The sequence below is a fragment of the Vipera ursinii genome (genome assembly GCF_947247035.1).
Source record: "Vipera ursinii genome assembly, chromosome: 2".
NCBI classification, from domain to species: domain Eukaryota; kingdom Metazoa; phylum Chordata; class Lepidosauria; order Squamata; family Viperidae; genus Vipera; species Vipera ursinii.
Window position 1 is genome coordinate 2,321,393 of NC_139513.1, and position 18,057 is coordinate 2,339,449.

At 45.8% G+C, this 18,057-nt stretch overlaps 1 protein-coding gene across 2 annotated transcripts; it reads right to left on the reverse strand.

Annotated features, from left to right (window-relative positions):
- Positions 1-605: 605 nt before the first annotated feature.
- Positions 606-17,498, reverse strand: LOC310634113 (uncharacterized protein). 2 transcript variants are annotated; one of them, XR_014491155.1, is made up of 7 exons: positions 17,243-17,498; positions 11,159-11,719; positions 10,928-11,045; positions 10,212-10,294; positions 7,143-7,269; positions 3,442-5,031; positions 606-2,934 (listed from the first exon to the last, which is right to left on the reverse strand). XR_014491155.1 is itself a non-coding variant. In XM_083352180.1 (6 exons), exons 2-6 carry the CDS (start codon positions 11,603-11,605, stop codon positions 3,698-3,700), a joined length of 2,109 nt encoding a protein of 702 aa, XP_083208306.1. In that variant the 5' UTR covers positions 11,606-11,719; positions 17,243-17,498; the 3' UTR covers positions 3,013-3,697. The 2 variants fall into 2 exon arrangements, 1 of the variants encoding a protein (XP_083208306.1); XM_083352180.1 differs by lacking the exon at positions 606-2,934 and having other exon boundaries at positions 3,013-5,031.
- Positions 17,499-18,057: the final 559 nt, after the last annotated feature.

The following is an 18,057-nucleotide window of genomic DNA, read 5'->3' on the forward strand; positions in this document are numbered from 1 at the left end:
CCGACAGATGATGACTAAATTCCTCGGCACGACCTTGCAAGGGATCCTCCCTCACCTCCTGATTGAGAAGTGAGCGAGTCACCCTAAACAAGGCGGCCGGGCGATTATCTGCGGACGCGATGAGGGTGGAGAAGTAATTACACCTCGCCACCCTCATCGCTGCGAGATAAGACCTAATATAGGTTCTTAACCGCAATCGGTCGGGTTCGGATCGGCTAGACCTCCAGCAGCTCTCTAGGCCCCGTTTCCGGCGCTTCATCTCCCGGAGCTCCGCGGAGAACCATGGAGCTCGCTGGGATCTGCGCCGGGTCAGGGGCCGCAAGGGTACAACCCGGTCAAGTGCCTCAGCGGCTGCCCTTTCCCAGGCTTCCACTAAGGCATCAGCCGAGCTGTGAGCAGTGGAGGCAGGTGGGGACCCCAGCGCCGCTTGGAATCTATCAGGATCCATTAAGCGTCTGGGGCGGTACCATCTAATTGGCTCCGTACCCCCACGGCGGGGGGTGGCAAAGCGGAAGACCAGCCGCAGGAGATGATGATCGGTCCATGACAGGGGCATAATAAATGGAGAGCCCCCACCTAGATCATCTAACCACCATCCAGACTTATGGCCACAATTGAGCCCAACGTTTCTGTTGTTAAGTGAGACATTTATTAAGGGAGCTTTGCCCCATTTTATGACTTTTCTTGCCATAGTTGTTCAGTGAGTCACTGCAGTTGATAAGTAACCCATCGTTAAGTGAATCCATAGGTTGGGGACCCCTGTTCTAGATCCCTTCTCATTCCTCTTCTTTGTAGTTTGCCTATTTCTAGCTCATCCTCTTCTGGATCATTTATAATTTCAGATACAGTGGCATGACGCATGAATGATTATCCCGATCAGATGTTTCCCCACCCGAAACTCATCAGATGTATGGAGGACACAATTGCAACCCAGGAAGATGCTGGACTGGCTGCCTAGATGGGCATCTCTGTATCTTTTTTTCTTCCTTCTACTTATGTGGTTCTGGCGATCCCCTGGGAGCATTCACTGATGCAGGATTGTTTTCTTCCATTGCCTTTTGGCTTCGATGGCGTGAGAACCCAGCTGAAGGACATAAAAAATGTGATAAAGATTACTCCTTGCAGGATTATCTTTGATTTTTGAGAACAGTTTTCAGGCAACATATGTGATCTTCTGTAATCTGATTCTGACCCAGTTCCCTACCTCCAGTGCCAGGAGCAACTTGGCTGTTATTAGAAGTAAGTCTTTAGCAAGCTTAGGGAGATAGCACTGTTTTTAAGTCCACTCCTTTTGCATTCTGTGGTATGAATGAATGCTGCATTGGAAAATAAGAGTACAGATAGTCCTCGACATACAACAGTTCATTTAGTGACCATTTAAAGTTGCAACAATGGCAAATATCTGTAGCTCGGGTGTAGGATGAGGGCAAAGGTTCCGAGCTGGTGAGTTGGTTTCCGAACATTTCATTACCAGGCTAGGTAATCTCTTCAGCGGCGTTTAGGGCAGGGCTTTTCAACCGGTGGTACGCATACCACCTGTGGTACTTTGGCATGTGGCAGGTGGTACGTGACCGTCCTAGAGAAGTGTGAACTGAAGTGTCCCAAGCCTGAGGGAGAGGCAGCTGGAGCTGCAGGACTGTCGGGGCTCGGCTGAGGAATTCTGGGAGTTGCAGTCCACAAGTCTTAAAAGTGCCAGGTTTGAAGACCCCTGAGCTAGCTGGTAGTGGTGCATATTAATAAACATGGATAAATTCATCATACATTTGTCAGTGCAAAGGGAAAGTGATTCAGCAAAGGAACAGCCACCGAAGAAATTAAAGCCAGTACTTTTTTCTACAGTTTGTAACATTTTATTAGATTATAGAATAAAATACAAAAATACAAAAGCAAATAGTAGGATACAATGGGGAGGAAAAAAGGAAAAGTGAGGGGGAGAAGGGAAAAAGAACAGAGTTCCTCTGTTGCAGTAGGAGGAATTAACATTGAAGCTCAACTTTTTACTTTTCCATAATATTATAAACTAGCCATTTCTATAACAACAAATGAATCTAATCAGTAAAACCCCAAATCCCCCTTCCCCCTTATTCTTTTAGTCATCAAGTTTTTGACACCTTGCTAAGCACTGGTGGTACTTGAATATTGTCATGTCCTAGAAGTGATACAATCTGTGAAAAGGTTGAAAAGCCCTGGCTTAGGAGACAAAAGGTTCAGAACAGAGAACGAACCTTCACCCTCACTGTTTAAATTTACAATAGCACTAAAAAAAGTAACTTATAATGGTTTTCACACTTACAACCCTTGCATGGTCAGGTGATCAAAATTCAGATGCTTTGGAACTGGCTCATATTTATATGGGTTGCAATGTCCCAGGGTCACGTGTCACCTTTTGCAATTTTTCCAACAAGCGAAGTCAATGAAGAAGCCGGATTGAATTAGCAACCGTGTTACTAACTTAACAACTGCGGTGATTCACTGAACAAGGTCATAAAATGGGGCAAAAGTCACTTAAAGAACTGCCTCCCTTAGCGTGCGTTATGCAAGCCGTATAAAACTTTTCCCACAGAGGTTCGGCATAAAATAACACCTTTAGCTCTTAAAGGAAGGTGGAGTAAATATATACACGAGTTTTAAGGATGTGTGGACTCCAATTCCCAGAATTCCTCAGGCAATGGAGAGTTGGATTCCCCCATCTTGGAGTGGCCTAAGGTTGAGAAACACTGGTGTATTTCATTCTGATTACATATGTGAAAGTTGAGGTTGTGGCGTGGGTGCTTTCCTTCTGCCTGTGGTTCTTGGAACAAATTATGTAAAATAGATCCATGCTTGTGTGTGTGTATATACAGTATGTGTGTGTGTGTGTATTATTCGTAATCCCACGACCAGCCCTGGAGCCCCGTATGCAGCTTCCTGTATGCAGCTTTAATGGAACACTGTCTCTAATGCTGTTCTGTACCAGCCTGCTACCGGCCTTGCAGAAAGGCAACCCCTGTACAAACGGCAGAGGCTGGAATACGTCTGCCAAATTTATTACACAAACAAACAACAAAACATGAAACAAGATACCGGAGCTTTGATCCTCTATCGGAGCGGTTGCTTTCAGCAAACCAGCCCTCCCCCAAACACTCCCTTTATAAGAGTTCAGGGCGTGGCCTCTCTTTGCCTCCTTCCGAGAAGTCCCACAGCCTTTCTCTGCTTGCTCCTACTTGACTGCCTCCTGCGTCGGGCGTCCTTGAACAGGGCCAGCTGTGGGTCATCTTCATCCACACTGTCGGGCTCACACAGCTGGGTCTCCACCAAGTAAGAGGGGCCTGGCTGGGGGCTCTGCGGAGCCTCCAAGCCATCATCAGCAAGTTCTTCTTCAACACCCCCCTCCTCCCCCTCATCTGAGTCATCCGAGTCATCCGACCCAACTGCCGAACCCACAGGCTGACCCTGAATCACAACAAATGCTTCCTCTGAAGCTCTTCTCACATTCCCCGTATCTTTATGCTTCCCTCCCCACTGCTTCTTCTTAGTTTTAGTATAAAGACCCACGTTATTAAAGCTCTTTTGTTGGTCCATGCAGCTGTACAGTTTTCTGCTCTGTGGCCTGAATTTGGGTAAGTAAGGTGAGAACATTAATTAAAGCTCTTTCCAGTCTGGGCTTGGATAGGCTCTCTTTCCAAGATGGATCCTATTATGAGAACAAAGTGTCTCCTTAGACTCCAGTTTCACCTTCCAGGAATTTATACTCTTTCTCCACCGCATGAATCCTTTTATGGGAAACAAAAGTAGTGGTTTTCCTAAAGCTCTTCCCGCAGTCTGTGCATTTGTATGGTTTCTCTCCGGCATGGATCCTTCTATGTTTTGAGAGGCTAGTAGTGCTTTTGCTAAAATGTACCTTCATCCATTTATATATTTTCTCCCTCGTGTGGGTCCTTTTATGGGAAGCACGGTTACTGCTGGTATTGAAGCTTTTCCCGCACTCCCCGCATTTGTACGGTTTCTCCCCTGTGTGGATCCTTTTATGGGAAATGAGGTCACTGCTCTGGCTGAAGCTCTTGCCACATTCCCTGCATTTGTACGGCTTCTCCCCCGTGTGGATCCTTTTGTGCGAAGCAAAGTTGCTGCTTTTCCTGAAGCTCTTCCCACAGTCCAGGCATTTATAGGGTTTCTCCCCCGAGTGGCTCCTCCTATGGGAAGTCAGGCTACTGCTGTTGCTGAAGCTTTTCCCACACTCTGTGCATTTGTAAGGTTTCTCCCCCGTGTGGATCCTCTTATGGGAAGTCAGGTAACTGCTCGTACTAAAGCTCTTCCCGCACTCCAGACATTTATAGGGTTTTTCTCCCGAGTGACTCCTTTTATGGGATGTCAGGCTGCTGCTTGTGCTGAAGCTTTTCCCGCACTCCGGACATTTGTACGGTTTTTCTCCCGAGTGACTCCTTTTATGGGATGTTAGGCTGCTGCTTGTGCTGAAGCTTTTCCCACACTCCAGGCACTTATAGGGTTTTTCTCCCGAGTGGCTCCTTTTATGAGCAGTCAGGTTACTGCTGCTACTGAAACTCTTCCCACACTCCAAGCATTTATAGGGTTTCTCCCCGGTGTGGATCCTTCTGTGGCAAGTGAGAGAACTGCTGTTGCTAAAGTGTTTCCCACACTCCAGGCATTTGTACGGTTTTTCCCCCAGGCTGACTCTTTCACGCAGAGACAGAGCAAAAGTACGACGGGAAGCTTTTTGGTTCTCCTTGACCTGACACCTCTTCTGCTCTTTGACCAGGGTTCTGCAAGCTTTGTTTAAATCTGATATATCCTGCAATATTTCTCCGCCTTTCCCGAAAGATTTTCCCTTACTTTTAAGATGGCGGCTTGGTTGGACAAACAAATCTTGAATCTGAGGCCACTGACAGGAAGAACCTCTTTTCCGTCCATTTTTGGAGTGACTTTCCTTGTGCGCTTTTGGTTCCATTTCATTTGCAAACGGTCCCTTTCCCACTTCAAGCATCAAAGCTTGGAAGGTCTCCTTGCAATTTTTATTCCCTTGCCTTTTATTCCCTGGAGTGAAAAAAAAAGAGAATGACAATTGTAATAAGGCCAGAGAAAGGAAATAAGGAACAACTATAGAAATTGACTGTGAATTTCCAGCTCGAATTTTAGCAAGGACTGCAATATTTCTAAACCCAGGTCAAAACATAATAGCTTGACTTAGTCTTGGTTATTACTAAGTTCTGAAAGTAAGCTTCTACATTTAGGCAAGAAAAACCAAATGCATAGGTACAGTATAGGGGGTACCTCGCTCAATAGTAGTAACTATTCAAGGTGCTGGTGATGACCTATAAAGCCCTAAATGGCATGGGTCCGGATTATTTACGGGAGTACCTTTTGCCGGCGTTAACTTCCCATCGTCCTGTGCGCTCCCACAGAGAGGGCCTCCTCAGGGTGCTGTCGGTCAGGAAATGTCGACTGGCGGCCCCCAGGGGGAGAGCATTCTCTGTGGGCGCGCCTGCCCTCTGGAATCAGCTCCCTGTTGAGCTCCGGATGGCTCCCGACCTTCGCTCTTTCCGCCGTGACCTGAAGACTTGGCTATTTGAACTTGCCGGCCTGGACTGAGGGACTGGGATTTTAGATTTTAAATTTTACATTTTAGAACGTGTTCTATTGTTTAGGGCTACTTGGTTTAATTTATTTTAATTTTTGTATATTATGTGTTGTATATAGTGTTTTAATTGCCCTGTACACCGCCCCAAGTCCTTCGGGAGAGGGGCAGTATATAAATCCAAATAATAAATAAATAATAAATAAACTGTGAGAGAGATCTCAGAGTCCTAGTGGACAATCACTTAAATATGAGCCAGCCGTGTGCTGCAGCTGCCAAAAAAGCCAACACAGTGCTAGGCTGCATTAAAAGAGGGATAGAATCAAGATCACGTGAAGTGTTAATACCACTTTACAATGCCTTGGTAAGGCCACACTTGGAATACTGCATCCAGTTTTGGTCACCAGGATGTAAAAAAGATGTTGAGACTCTAGAAAGAGTACAGAGAAGAGCAACAAATGATGATCAGGGGACTGGAGACTAAAACATATAAGGAACAGCTGTTGGAATTGGGTTAAGTCTAGTTTAATGAAAAGAATGACCAGGGGGTGACATGATAGCCTGGTTCCAATATGTCAGGGGCTGCCACAAAGAAGAGGGAGTCAAGCTGTTCTCCAAAGCACCTGAAAGCAGGACAAGAAGCAACGGATGGAAACTAGTCAAGGAGAGAAGCAACCTAGAACTAAAGAGAAATTTCCTGACAGTTAGAACAATTAATCAGTAGAACAGCCTGCCTCCTGAAGCTGTGAATGCTCCAACACTGGACGTTTTTAAGAAGAGACTGGACAGCCGTTTGTCTGAAATGGTATAGGGTTTCCTGCCTGAGCAGGGGGTTCAACTAGATGTCCTCCAAGGTCCCTTCCAACTTTATTATTATTATTAATAAATTTATATATAATATCAAAATGGACAACTTCTATTGTATCAACGGATAGAAACCTTTCCTTATTTTCATGATTTCTTCATTTTAAAAAATCCACTCTTGTTGTATCTGTATTTAAAGAGCAGAAAAAATAAAAATAAAGCCACTGCTGAGCTTAACCATGACCAGTTTCATAGATCTACCAATCTACAAAGGTGCTTTTTCAAAAGGCTACTGGACGTTCTTGTTGTTTTTTTCCTTGAACATGTTTTGCTTCTCCTCAAGTTCTGAAGAACTGAAGCAGCTTTTTGGAAGAGAAGCGAAATGTTTTCAAGGAAAAAAGAAATCAGCCAAGTTCAATTGCCTTTTGAAAAGCACCTTTGGGACAACCATGACCTGGATCAGGGGTAGGCAACCTTGGCTCTTTTATGACTCGTGGACTTCAACCCCCAGAATTCCTGAGCCAGCATGGGGGAACTATGGCCCCTTCATGACATGTGGACTTCAACTCCCAGAATTCCTGAGCCGGCGTGGCTCAGCTTGGAAACCTCTCCCTTTTCCCTCAGCATGGCTGGCTCAGGAATTCTGGGAGTTGAAGTCCACGAGTCGTAAAAGAGCCAAGGTTGCCTACCCCTGACCTGGATGACTGAGAATCTCCTTAAACGTACAAGGCCATAATTGAGGACCAAGCCAGATCCTGCTCCTTACCCAAAGAGGCCACGTTCCGAGAATTCTCCAGCATGACTTCCTCGTGGAGGGCTTTTTGTCGGGCATCCAGCTGAGACCACTCTTCTTGAGAGAAATACACAGCCACCTCCTTGAAGGACACATCGCTCTGCTCAGGGAAAAAGTTCGCCATGACCTTCCAGCCCCAAGAAGGATTTGCAAGTTTTCTCTCTTGGTTGACAAATTACCAAAAAAAGGAAATCTGCATTGGGCTCGGGTTTATTTTCAAGCAGATATTAAAAAAAAAAATCATGCAAGGAAATGGACGGAGCTTAGTATAGTCTCTCACCAAAAATACAGTTGGGGCAGCTTTCATACACTTGACTGGATTGCGTAGAACTTTTAGCACCGTTCAGGGAAAGGAATTCCAATTTCCTTCTTAACCAACTGATGGGTGGGCCCCAAGCAGAGCTAACCCTAATCCTAACCCGATACTTGCAGAAGGAAGTACAGGGGAGTTACTCTCTGACATAACAGTAGATGCCCTGTGATGTCATCTCAGGGATCCATCCTGCCTGTGTCTAACCACACCACAGAACACAAGTGCATCGGAGGGAGGGAGGGAGGGAGGGAAGGAAGGAAAGAAGGAAGGAGGGAAGGGAGGGAGGGAGGGAGAGAAGGAAGGAAAGGAAGAAATGTGGGAAGGAGGGAGGGGAGGGGGAAGGAAGGAAGGAAGGGAGAGAAGGGAGGGAGGGGAGAAGGAAGGAAGGTGGGAAGGAGGAAGGAAGAAAAAAGGGAAGGAAGGGGGGGAAAGGAGGGGAAGGACAATGAGAGGGAGGGAGAGACAATGGAAGGGAGGGAGGGAAGGAGGAAGAGACAAAGAGGGAGGGAAGGAAAGGAAGGAAGGAAGGTGGGAAGGAGGGAGGGAGGAAGGAAGGAAGGAAAGAGGGAAGGAGGGAGGGAAGGAAGGTGGGAAGGAAAGAGGGAGGGAGGGAAGGAAGGAAAGAAGGAAGGTGGGAAGAAGGGAGGAAGGAAGGGAGGGAGGGAAGGAAGAAGGAAGAAAGATGGGAAGGAGGGAGGAAGGAGGGAAAGAGGGAAGGATGGAAGGAAGGAAGGGGGGAGAGAGAAAGGAGGGGAAGGACAATGAGAAGGAGGGAGAGACAATGGAAGGGAGGGAGGGAAGGAGGAAAAGACAAAGAGGGAGGGAAGGAAAGGAAGGAAAGAAGGAAGGAGGGAGGAAGGAGGGAGGAAGGAAGGAAAGAGGGAGGGAGGGAGAGAGGGAAGGGAGGAAGGAAGGAAGGAAGGAAGGAAGGAAGGAAGGAAGAAAGGAAGGAAGGAAGGAAGGAAAGAAGGTGGGAAGGAAGGAAGGAAGGAAAGAAGGAAGGAAGGAAGGAAGGAAGGAAAGAAGGAGGGAGGGAGGGAGGAAGAAGGGAAGGAAGGAAGGAAGGAAAGAAGGTGGGAAGGAGGGAGGGAGGAAGGAAGGAGGGAAGGAAGGAAGGAAAGAGGGAAGGAGGGAGGGAGGGAAGGAAGGTGGGAAGGAAAGAGGGAGGGAGGGAAGGAAGGAAAGAAGGAAGGTGGGAAGAAGGGAGGAAGGAAGGAAGGGAGGGAAGGAAGAAGGAAGGAAAGAAGGTGGGAAGGAGGGAGGGAGGAAGGAAGGAAGGAAGGAAAGAGGGAAGGAGGGAGGGAAGGAAGGTGGGAAGGAAAGAGGGAGGGAGGGAAGGAAGGAAAGAAGGAAGGTGGGAAGAAGGGAGGAAGGAAGGAAGGGAGGGAAGGAAGAAGGAAGAAAGATGGGAAGGAGGGAGGAAGGAGGGAAAGAGGGAAGGATGGAAGGAAGGAAGGGGGGAGAGAGAAAGGAGGGGAAGGACAATGAGAAGGAGGGAGAGACAATGGAAGGGAGGGAGGGAAGGAGGAAAAGACAAAGAGGGAGGGAAGGAAGGAAGGAAAGAAGGAAGGAGGGAGGAAGGAGGGAAGGAAGGAAGGAAAGAGGGAGGGAGGGAGAGAGGGAAGGGAGGAAGGAAGGAAGGAAGGAAGGAAGGAAGGAAGGAAGAAAGGAAGGAAGGAAGGAAGGAAAGAAGGTGGGAAGGAAGGAAGGAAAGAAGGAAGGAAGGAAGGAAGGAAGGAAAGAGGGAGGGAGGGAGGAAGAAGGGAAGGAAGGAAGGAAGGAAGGAAGGAAGGAAGGAAGGAAAGAAGGTGGGAAGGAGGGAGGGAGGAAGGAAGAAGGGAAGGAAGGAAGGAAGGAAGGAAGGAAGGAAGGAAGGAAGGAAGGAGGTGAGAGAGGCCTTGAAAGTTCTGAAGAACTTGGGAAGCAAGTTAAGGGAGCTTGGAAGTGGGGCTGTAGGAGCAACCAGTACTCCACTGTCAGACTAGCAGCTGCGGTGAAAGGGTCATTCCAGAGCAGTTCAAAGCTAGCATTAAGCCAGAATGGCCCCTCCCCCCAAAAAATGATACAAAGTGAATCCATTGCCTCAAGTGGGCAAGAAAGGAAAAGCCACAAAAGCTACAGGTAGTCCTCAAGTTATGACCAATCACTTAGTGACTATTCGAAGTTGTGACAGATCTATCTAGTAGAGCAGGGGTCCCCAATCTGTGGGTCACGGCCCACTACTGGTCCGTGGCCTATTTGCAACCGGGTCACATAAGTGGCCGGCTGGTGTGCAGCTCGCGGCCCCACTTGTGCAATCCTTGTGGGGGCTCGTGACCCCATTCCCGTGTCGCAGGTGCTCGGGGCCTCACTCGCACGAGCATCACCGGTGTTCCTAGCCCCACTCAAGTGAGCAATGGGTGCTCGTGTGTGCACACATACCTGCCCCTCCCACATAACCATCCCCTCTTTCTGGCCGCCAACCCAGAAAGGTTGGGGAACCCTGTAGTAGAGTACCAGCAACAAGGATTCAAAGTTCTGACGATCAGCCACCCCCCTCCCATGGTCACATGACTCCACTTCTTCAGGTGCTCAGCAACTGGAGTCCATTTATGGCCTTTTGTGACGTCCTGCAGTAACATGAAACCTTTTTATGGTGGAGTGGATTAGCGTATATCGTGCTTAAGAACTGAAGCTTCCTGAACCAGTATCAGCTCACCACAATCATCTCTGATTTTTAGCCCCTGTACCTGAGATGAAACTTCAGCTGCTGTTTTGGATCCACCAGAAAAAGGGGACGATCCCCAAAACGCAGGCAGTGTTGATCTCTTCCCTGTAAAAGAAACAAAGATTGGTGGAAGCAGACTTTTGGAGCCGTAGTTAAACAAATGTTGGAGAGAAATTATAAACAAGAGGCGTAGAAGAATGAGAGGGAGCTGGACTCTCTTTGACGACATCATACCCCTTAAAGCAGAGGTCACCAACCTTTTCATGCTGTCGGCCCGGAGACAAAGGGAGCTGGGAAATTTATGTGCGTGTGCCCGCGCAAACAGAGCCATGCGCAAACAGGGCCACATCTGAACAGGGCCACACGTGAACAGGGCCATGCACACCGCATGGCGCTAGCAGCCCGTTTGCACAGGTGCACAGGTGCTAGCCACCACCGCTAGCACCCTGCGCATGTGCAAACGGGCTGAGCAACCCGCGTGGCGCTAGCAGCAGGGACACACGTGAACAGGGCTGCGCGCACCCACACGGCACTAACAGCCCGTTTGCACATGCGCGCAGGCGCTAAACACCGCTGCTAGCACCCGCACCCATGCACAAATGGGTCCGCGGGTGCTAGCGCGAGTGGGGGTGAGTGCACGCACACACCTGCGTGCACTGGCCAGCTTGTCCCGTGGCCAGTAGGCCACAGCCGCAGCCCATAGGTTGGGGACTCCTTCCTTAAAAGACCTTCCCTTACCTTTTGAAGTGTCCTGACATAGATCTTTTCTAGAGACGCCTCCAAAAAGCAGCTCCTGAGAAGGACTGGACAAATCCCTGCATTCTGTGTGATGTTCAGTGACCTCTACAAACGGTGCCTGGACCAGAAACAAAAAGGAAATTAAGGGATCCTTGCTTTCACATCACAACATTGCAGGCCCCACGGAGATGGAACGAGTAGCAGAACGTTTGCCCCAACTGAGGTGCTCACCTTTAACTCTACGGGTTCCTTTTGCTCCTCGGCCTGACTCAGGAGGAAGCCTTCAGCCAGGGCCACCGCCTGGGAGCTGGTCTCTGCTCCACATTCCTGGATCCAACTCTGCATCTCTGCAGGCAGGACAGCCAGGAATTGCTCCAGAACCACCAAGTCCAACATCTGCCCTTTGGTGTTCCTCACCGGTTGCAGCCACTGATGGCAAAGATGGTGAAGGTGGCTGCAAATCTCACGGGGTCCCTTGGCCTCTTGGTAGTGGACGGTCCTGAAGAGCCTTCGATGGGCCTCTGAACCGATGGCTTTCACCTCCAGGGTCTTCTGCTCAGCTCCTGCCCATGAATCCTTGCCTACTGGGTCATGTCCCTCCATTTCTTCTCCATTCTCCAACATTGTTCCCAGTGGGGCCAATGGAGGTTCAGGAACCCCAAAGATCTTTTCATTCATACGATCAGAATTGCCAACGAAGCCCTGGAGAAGTTCTTCAAGCCCATTTCGGCCTTCTTCGATTAGGTGGTATTCTGGGACGAGGAGGCCCAAGGAGGCTTTCAGATTCTAGATCTGGAAAGAAAGAAAAAAGTTCCAAAATTACAATGGAGATTCTCAGTCATCCAGGTCACAGTTGTCCCAAAGGTGCTTTTTTAAAGAGGCAACTGGGCTTTCTTGTTTTGCTTTGAAGACGTTTCGCTTCTCATCCAAGAAGCTTCTTCAGCTCTGACCGGATTTATACAGCTGTCTATAAGGAGTAAAAATCTTTCCATTCCCCTACCATCCAGTCAGAGCTGAAGAGGCTTCTGGGATGAGAAGCGAAACGTCTTCAAAGAAAAACAAGGAAGTCCAGTTGCCTGATGAAAAAGCACCTTTGGGACCTCCAGAATTAGGAAAATCTGCTGGGGTTGTTGTCAAACCATTATTTAAGGTCAAATTGGTTGGCGATTATCCCAGGCAGGTTGGCAGCTGCCTGTGGCCGAATGGAGGGGCTTCCAGCTCTGCTTTAAGAACACAACCGTACAAGAAGACCACAATCAAACCCAACATTCCTGTTGTCAAGCAAGGCAGTCGTGAAGTGACTTTTGCCCCATTTTATGACCTTATGGGCCAGGTTGTTAAGCCAATCGCTGCAGCTGTTCCAGTGAGTTGTGCGTTCATTAAGCAAATCTGATTCCACCCCACCCTACCCCATTCACTATGACTGTCAGAAGCCGGCTGGGAAGATTGTATATGTGTCATGGTTCCGAGAGATGAAACTCTTCAAAGAAGTTCGAGGCATTGTTTACCTTAAAGAATCTTTATTTGAGCAGCATAGCATCGGCGCTAGCACAGTCGAAGCCAAAACCTGAGTTCCCCTCCCCTGAGCACATAGTATCAAAGCACAATTCCCTCCTCCAGTTAAGAGTCATAAATCACTAACAGAGATAGGCGCTCGTGGCGCGTAAATGAGAATTTGTTTAGAAACCAGGAAAATGTGGAAGAGTGTAAACAGCGAATGAATGATTTTTTTGAAATTAATATGAATAAGGATACTTCTATGGACATGGTCTGGGATGCTAGCAAGGCCTATATGAGAGGAGTGTTGATATATATGAACAATAAATATAGACGTTGGAAGCTAGAAGGAAACAATTGGAGAATGAAATTAAGGAAAAGGAGAATGCTTTGATTTTGAATCCATTGGATGTGAAGACTTAGGAGGCTATTAAGCTATTAAGAGGACAATTTGATAAATTAATGGCTGATCAAGTGGCAACCAATTTGAGGTTTGCCAGGCATAATACTTTTTGCAATGCTAATAAGCCAGGTAGATGGCTAGCTTATAGACTAAGGAAAAAGCAGAGGGCTTCTAATATAGACAAAATTGATTACAAGGGAAAAATGGTGTTTCAACAGGATTTTATTAAGGAAGCCTTCGTGGATTTTTATTCTAAATTATATGCTAAGGAGAAGATTAATGAAAAAGACATTGATGAATATTTGGAGAATGCTAGCATCCCGGTGCTTACACAAGTACAAAAAGAGGAGATTAATCAACTGATTACAGAAGAAGAAATATTTACAGTAATTAAGGAGTTGAAGGTAGACAAAGCGCCAGGTACAGATGGTTTGACTGCGGCCTACTACAAAAATTTACAATTAGAGATGGTTAAACCATTAAAGGAATTGTTCCAGACAATCCAGAGAGGGGGAAAGGTGCCTCCATCTTGGAGAACTGCTTTTATCTCTTTGATTCCGAAGGAAGACCAAGATGTTACTCAAGTTAAAAACTATAGACCAATATCATTATTAAATACAGACTATAAGATATTTGCTAAGGTGTTGGCTAATAGATTGATGAGGGTTCTGCAACGGGTGATTCATGGGGATCAAACTGGGTTTATTAGTGGTAGGCAAATGAAAAATAATGTGAGGCATATAGTAGATGTGTTGGAATTTTTGGAAAGGAACAACCAGATCCCTGCGGCGCTAATTTTTTTAGACGCTGAAAAAGCTTTTGATCAATTGAATTGGCAATTTTTGATGAAAGTTTTAGATAAAATGAATTTTGGGGATAAATTTTTGCAACCAATCAGGGCATTATATCAAAAACAAACAGCCCGAATAATAGTTAACAATAGCCTGACAGAAGTATGTAATATTGAGAAGGGCACAAGGCAAGGGTGTCCGTTATCGCCCTTGTTATTTGTGTTAACATTGGAGATATTATTGGTAAAAATACGAAATTCGGAAAGAATTAAGGGTATACAGATTAGAGATCAGGATTATAGATTGAGAGCGTTCGCAGATGATCTGGTTGTTACAGTGACCCAGCCGGAGAGTTCTGTTGTGGACCTGATGGAGATAATAATGCAATATGGGAAGGTTTCTGGATTTAAAGTTAATGCACAGAAAACTAAAATTTTGGCTAAAAACATGATAGCATCGCAAAAGGCCCTTTTAGAAGGGTTAACTGGATTTGAGATTGTTAAAAGGGTTAAATATTTGGGGGTGTTTTTGTCGCCCTCTAATACAAAATTATATAAAAATAACTATGAAAAATTATGGGGGAAAATCTTAAAAGAAATGGAGAGTTGGGAAAAATTGCAATTGTCTTTGTTGGGGCGAATCGCAGCAGTAAAAATGAATGTCCTGCCTAAATTTTTATTTTTATTTCAAATGATACCGGTTCTTAAGAAAGATTCTAATTTGGAGGAATGGCAGAGAGGTATCAACAAATTTGTTTGGGCAGGGAAAAGGCCACGAGTTAAACTTAAGATTATACAGGATACTCGTGAAAGAGGTGGTCTTAAAATGCCTAATTTTAAATTATATTATGAAGCTGCTGCGTTAGCAGGTATAAGTGATTGGATTAATTTGACACAAGAGAGATTATTAAATCTTGAGGGCCACGACTTGCTGTTTGGCTGGCATGCATATTTGTTGTATGATAAGAAGGTAGATAATGTGTTTAGAGTGCATATTTTAAGACAGGCATTGCTGAGAGTTTGGAAGAAGTACAGACATAAGTTAGATTGTAAGATACCATTGTGGGCAATTCCAAAACACGCAATAGAAAATATACATGCTGGTTTCAAACATGATGTGACTACGTACAAGGAGATTCTAAGCTTGGAAAGAAATGTTTGGTTTTTGAAGCCATATAGTCTCTTGCGAGACGAGAAGATTGTTCAAAATTGGTTTCAATATACTCAGCTACGGGCCAGGTGGAAAGAAGATCAGAAAAATGGTTTTACAATGACTGATGAAAATCTGATGAAGCAAATTAGAAATCAGGGACCAGCACATATTAAACGGATATATCTTGCATTGATAGAGTTTGATTCAGAAACAGAACTTGTTAAGGATTGTATGATAAAATGGGCCCAAAATATTCAGGAAGTTATCACAATGGACACGTGGGAAAAGATTTGGGTGAGGAACGTAAAATTTACACAAGCTCAAAATTTAAGAGAGAACTTTTATAAAATGTTTTATAGATGGCATCTAGATCCTAAAAAGCTTGCAAGTATGTATCCGAATTATCAGCCAAAATGCTGGAGATGTGGTGATGAAGATGCAACATATTTTCATGTATGGTGGACTTGTAAAAAGGTTAAGGCCTTCTGGATAAAAATTTGGTGGAATATGCAGAAGATCTTCAAGCAAAGGATAAAGTTTTGTCCGCAATTTTTCTTGTTGGGAATAATTACGGATGCTACGGTTGTGGACACTAAATTGATGTTAAATTTAATTACGGCAGCAAGACTTTTGATAGGTCAGTATTGGAAGAAAGAGGAACTGCCGACCATAGAAGAGTGGACTTTAAAGGTCTCCGACCTGGCAGAGATGGCGAAGATTTCGGCTTATTTTAAAGATCACTCGCAAGAACGTTATATTATGGAATGGAGAAAATGGATTGAGTTTATCCAGAACAAGTATAGGGTCAAGAAGTTTCATGTAGCATTTGAATAAGTCTTCTTTCTTTTTTTTCTTTTTCTATTTTAGCTTTTCTATATATATTTAATATTATTAAGGTTTGTTTTATCCTATATAAGCTAGAGAGTGATGGATTTTAGAGTTTATGGTTTTTAGTATATGGTTGTTTATGATTGTTTTTTTATATATATATACCTTGTATTTAGCTCTGGGAAGTGGGGGGGGAGGGGGGAGAGGGAGGGGGGAGAGGGAGGGGGGAGGGAGAGGGGAGGGGGAGGGGGATTGTTAAAGATAAACTGTATGTTAAAACTTTTCAATAAAAAAAAAAGAGTCATAAATCACATTCCCCAATTAGTTTGAAATGTGGGCTTCCCCTCCAGCTCTCCAGCCCGCCAATTCTTTATCATCTCTTATTTCAATAACCTTGTTTCTCACACTAGGTTCAGTGTTATTATGTCTAGCTGGACTCTCGTGCACATTCCTCCCCACTCCCCAGCTTCATCTAACTCTAAAAGCAAAAAGGAGAAAATGGCTGCATCTCCATCTGTTGTCAATGCAAAAACATCCAATGTTAGCAGCGTTGACATCACTGTTCCCAGGACAGTGCAAGAGTCATAAGTGCATGCCAGTTGCCAAGCACTTGAATTTTGATCAGGCTGCCACAGTAGTGATGTGTGGAAAACAGTGCTAAGTTTTTTTCCAGTGAGGTTGTAACTTTGCATGGTCACTAAACGCACAGTTGTAAGTCGAGGACCATGTTAGGTACAGGTAGTCCTCGACTTACAACACTTCACTTAGTGACCGTTCAAGGTGACCACGATGCTGGAAATATTGACTTGTGACCGTTTTTCTCAGTTGCGCCCCTTGCAGCGTCCCCCCGTGGTTACGTGATTTACAGTCGGATGCTTGGCAACTGACTCCTATCTAGGACGGTCACAGCATCCTGGGGTCCCATTTGTGACCTTCTGACAAGCCAAGTCAGTGGGGAAAGCTGGATTCACTTAATGACCGTCTTACCGATTTAACAACTGCACTAGTTCACTTAACAAATCCGGCAAAGAGAAGTTGTAAAAGGGGGCTAAACTGACTTAACAAATTTCTCACTTAGCAACACAAATTTTGTGGGTGTTGTGGTCCCAAGCTGAGGACTGGCCATATTTAGTGTGTGTGTGTGTGTGTGTGTGTGTTGAATTTCCTTTTCCTTGCATCAAGCCTAATGCGTGCGCCTAGAAGAAACCAGGTTCCAGACTGATGCATTTTGTTTCACAAACCCTACAAAGCCACAACCTGCTAGAAGACAAGTGACCTGACCCCTCTTTAGTCCAACCCAGCCAACGTATGAATGCAGCCCGGAGTCCCACTGGCTTCTCCATCCCTGGAAAATTTCTTTATCTGTTCGAGTCCTGCAATTGGAAGAACCCCGCATCCCTCCTCCTCCTCTTCCATTCTGTCCATCCTGGCTTTTTTTTCCCCACGTGGGGATGAGGCTGATTTTGTTTGCACGTATTTCCTTGACACGTGCATGCAAAGGGGCGGCAGGGGAACGTCGAAACCTGCGCTTTGCTCTTCCCTGGAGTGCAAAGGCTGCACACAGGGGAGGAACTAGGAAGGTCTCCTTCCTTTCTGCAGCACGAGGCCCGCTTGGGCTTCCTGGGGGAAAAGCTCCACACTCACCCGGGAGTCACGTCTGAATCTCTTTGCCGGCAAGACTTCCCTGCAGCCCCTTTGCCTGCTGGCCAGGGCGAGTGAGTGCAGAGTCCTAGAGAGGCCAGACTCTCCTGCATGTCACTCAACTCCTCCGAAGCCTCCCAGAGGACCCTGTCCTGGCAAAGGGGACCGCGCATGCTCAGTTCCTTTTCTTGAAGACGGAGATGGTCAGTCCTCATGTTTGCAGAGGGAGCCCCCTGGTGGGCTCTCTAGGCAATGCAAAGAGCCTCTTGCAATACGGGAGCGCGTTTTACCGGGTTTGGGGGGGGGGGCGGGGGAGGAGGAGACTGGAAATGGGTTGAAAGCACACGGGGAGAGGGAGAATAAAAAGCAATTTAATTAAAAAAAATTAAAAGTTGACTCATCTGGTCTTCGTGTAAAGATGCCAACCCAAAATAATTGCATGGACTGTTTGGGGGGCATTCACCACCCTGAGATATAAGATAGGATGATAAGATATAAGACAAGGCAAGATAAGATATAAGATAAGATAAAAGATAAGACAAGAGATAAGATAAAAGTCATAAGATAAGACATAAAACAAGACAGAAAGATAAGATAAGATAAAATTAGATAAGATATAAAACGTAAGACAAGACAAGATGAGAGATGAGATGAGATAAGATATCGGTTCTCCTGATCAAGCAGGGGGCTGGACTAGAAGACCTCCAAGATCCTTTCCAATTCTATTCTATTCTATTCTATTCTATTCTATTCTATTCTATTCTATTCTATTCTATTCTATTCTATTCTATTCTATTCTATTCTATTCTATTCTACTT

Excerpts from the sequence above, each read along its gene's own strand:
- LOC310634113 (XM_083352180.1), bottom strand. The coding sequence starts at position 11,605 with ATGAATGAAAAGATCTTTGGGGTTCCTGAACCTCCATTGGCCCCACTG. Across the intron at positions 7,270-10,211 it reads CAGCTGAAGTTTCATCTCAG|AGCGATGTGTCCTTCAAGGA; the intron begins GTACAGGGGCTA and ends TTCCCTGAGCAG. Across the intron at positions 5,032-7,142 it reads TCGGAACGTGGCCTCTTTGG|GGAATAAAAGGCAAGGGAAT; the intron begins GTAAGGAGCAGG and ends TTTTCACTCCAG.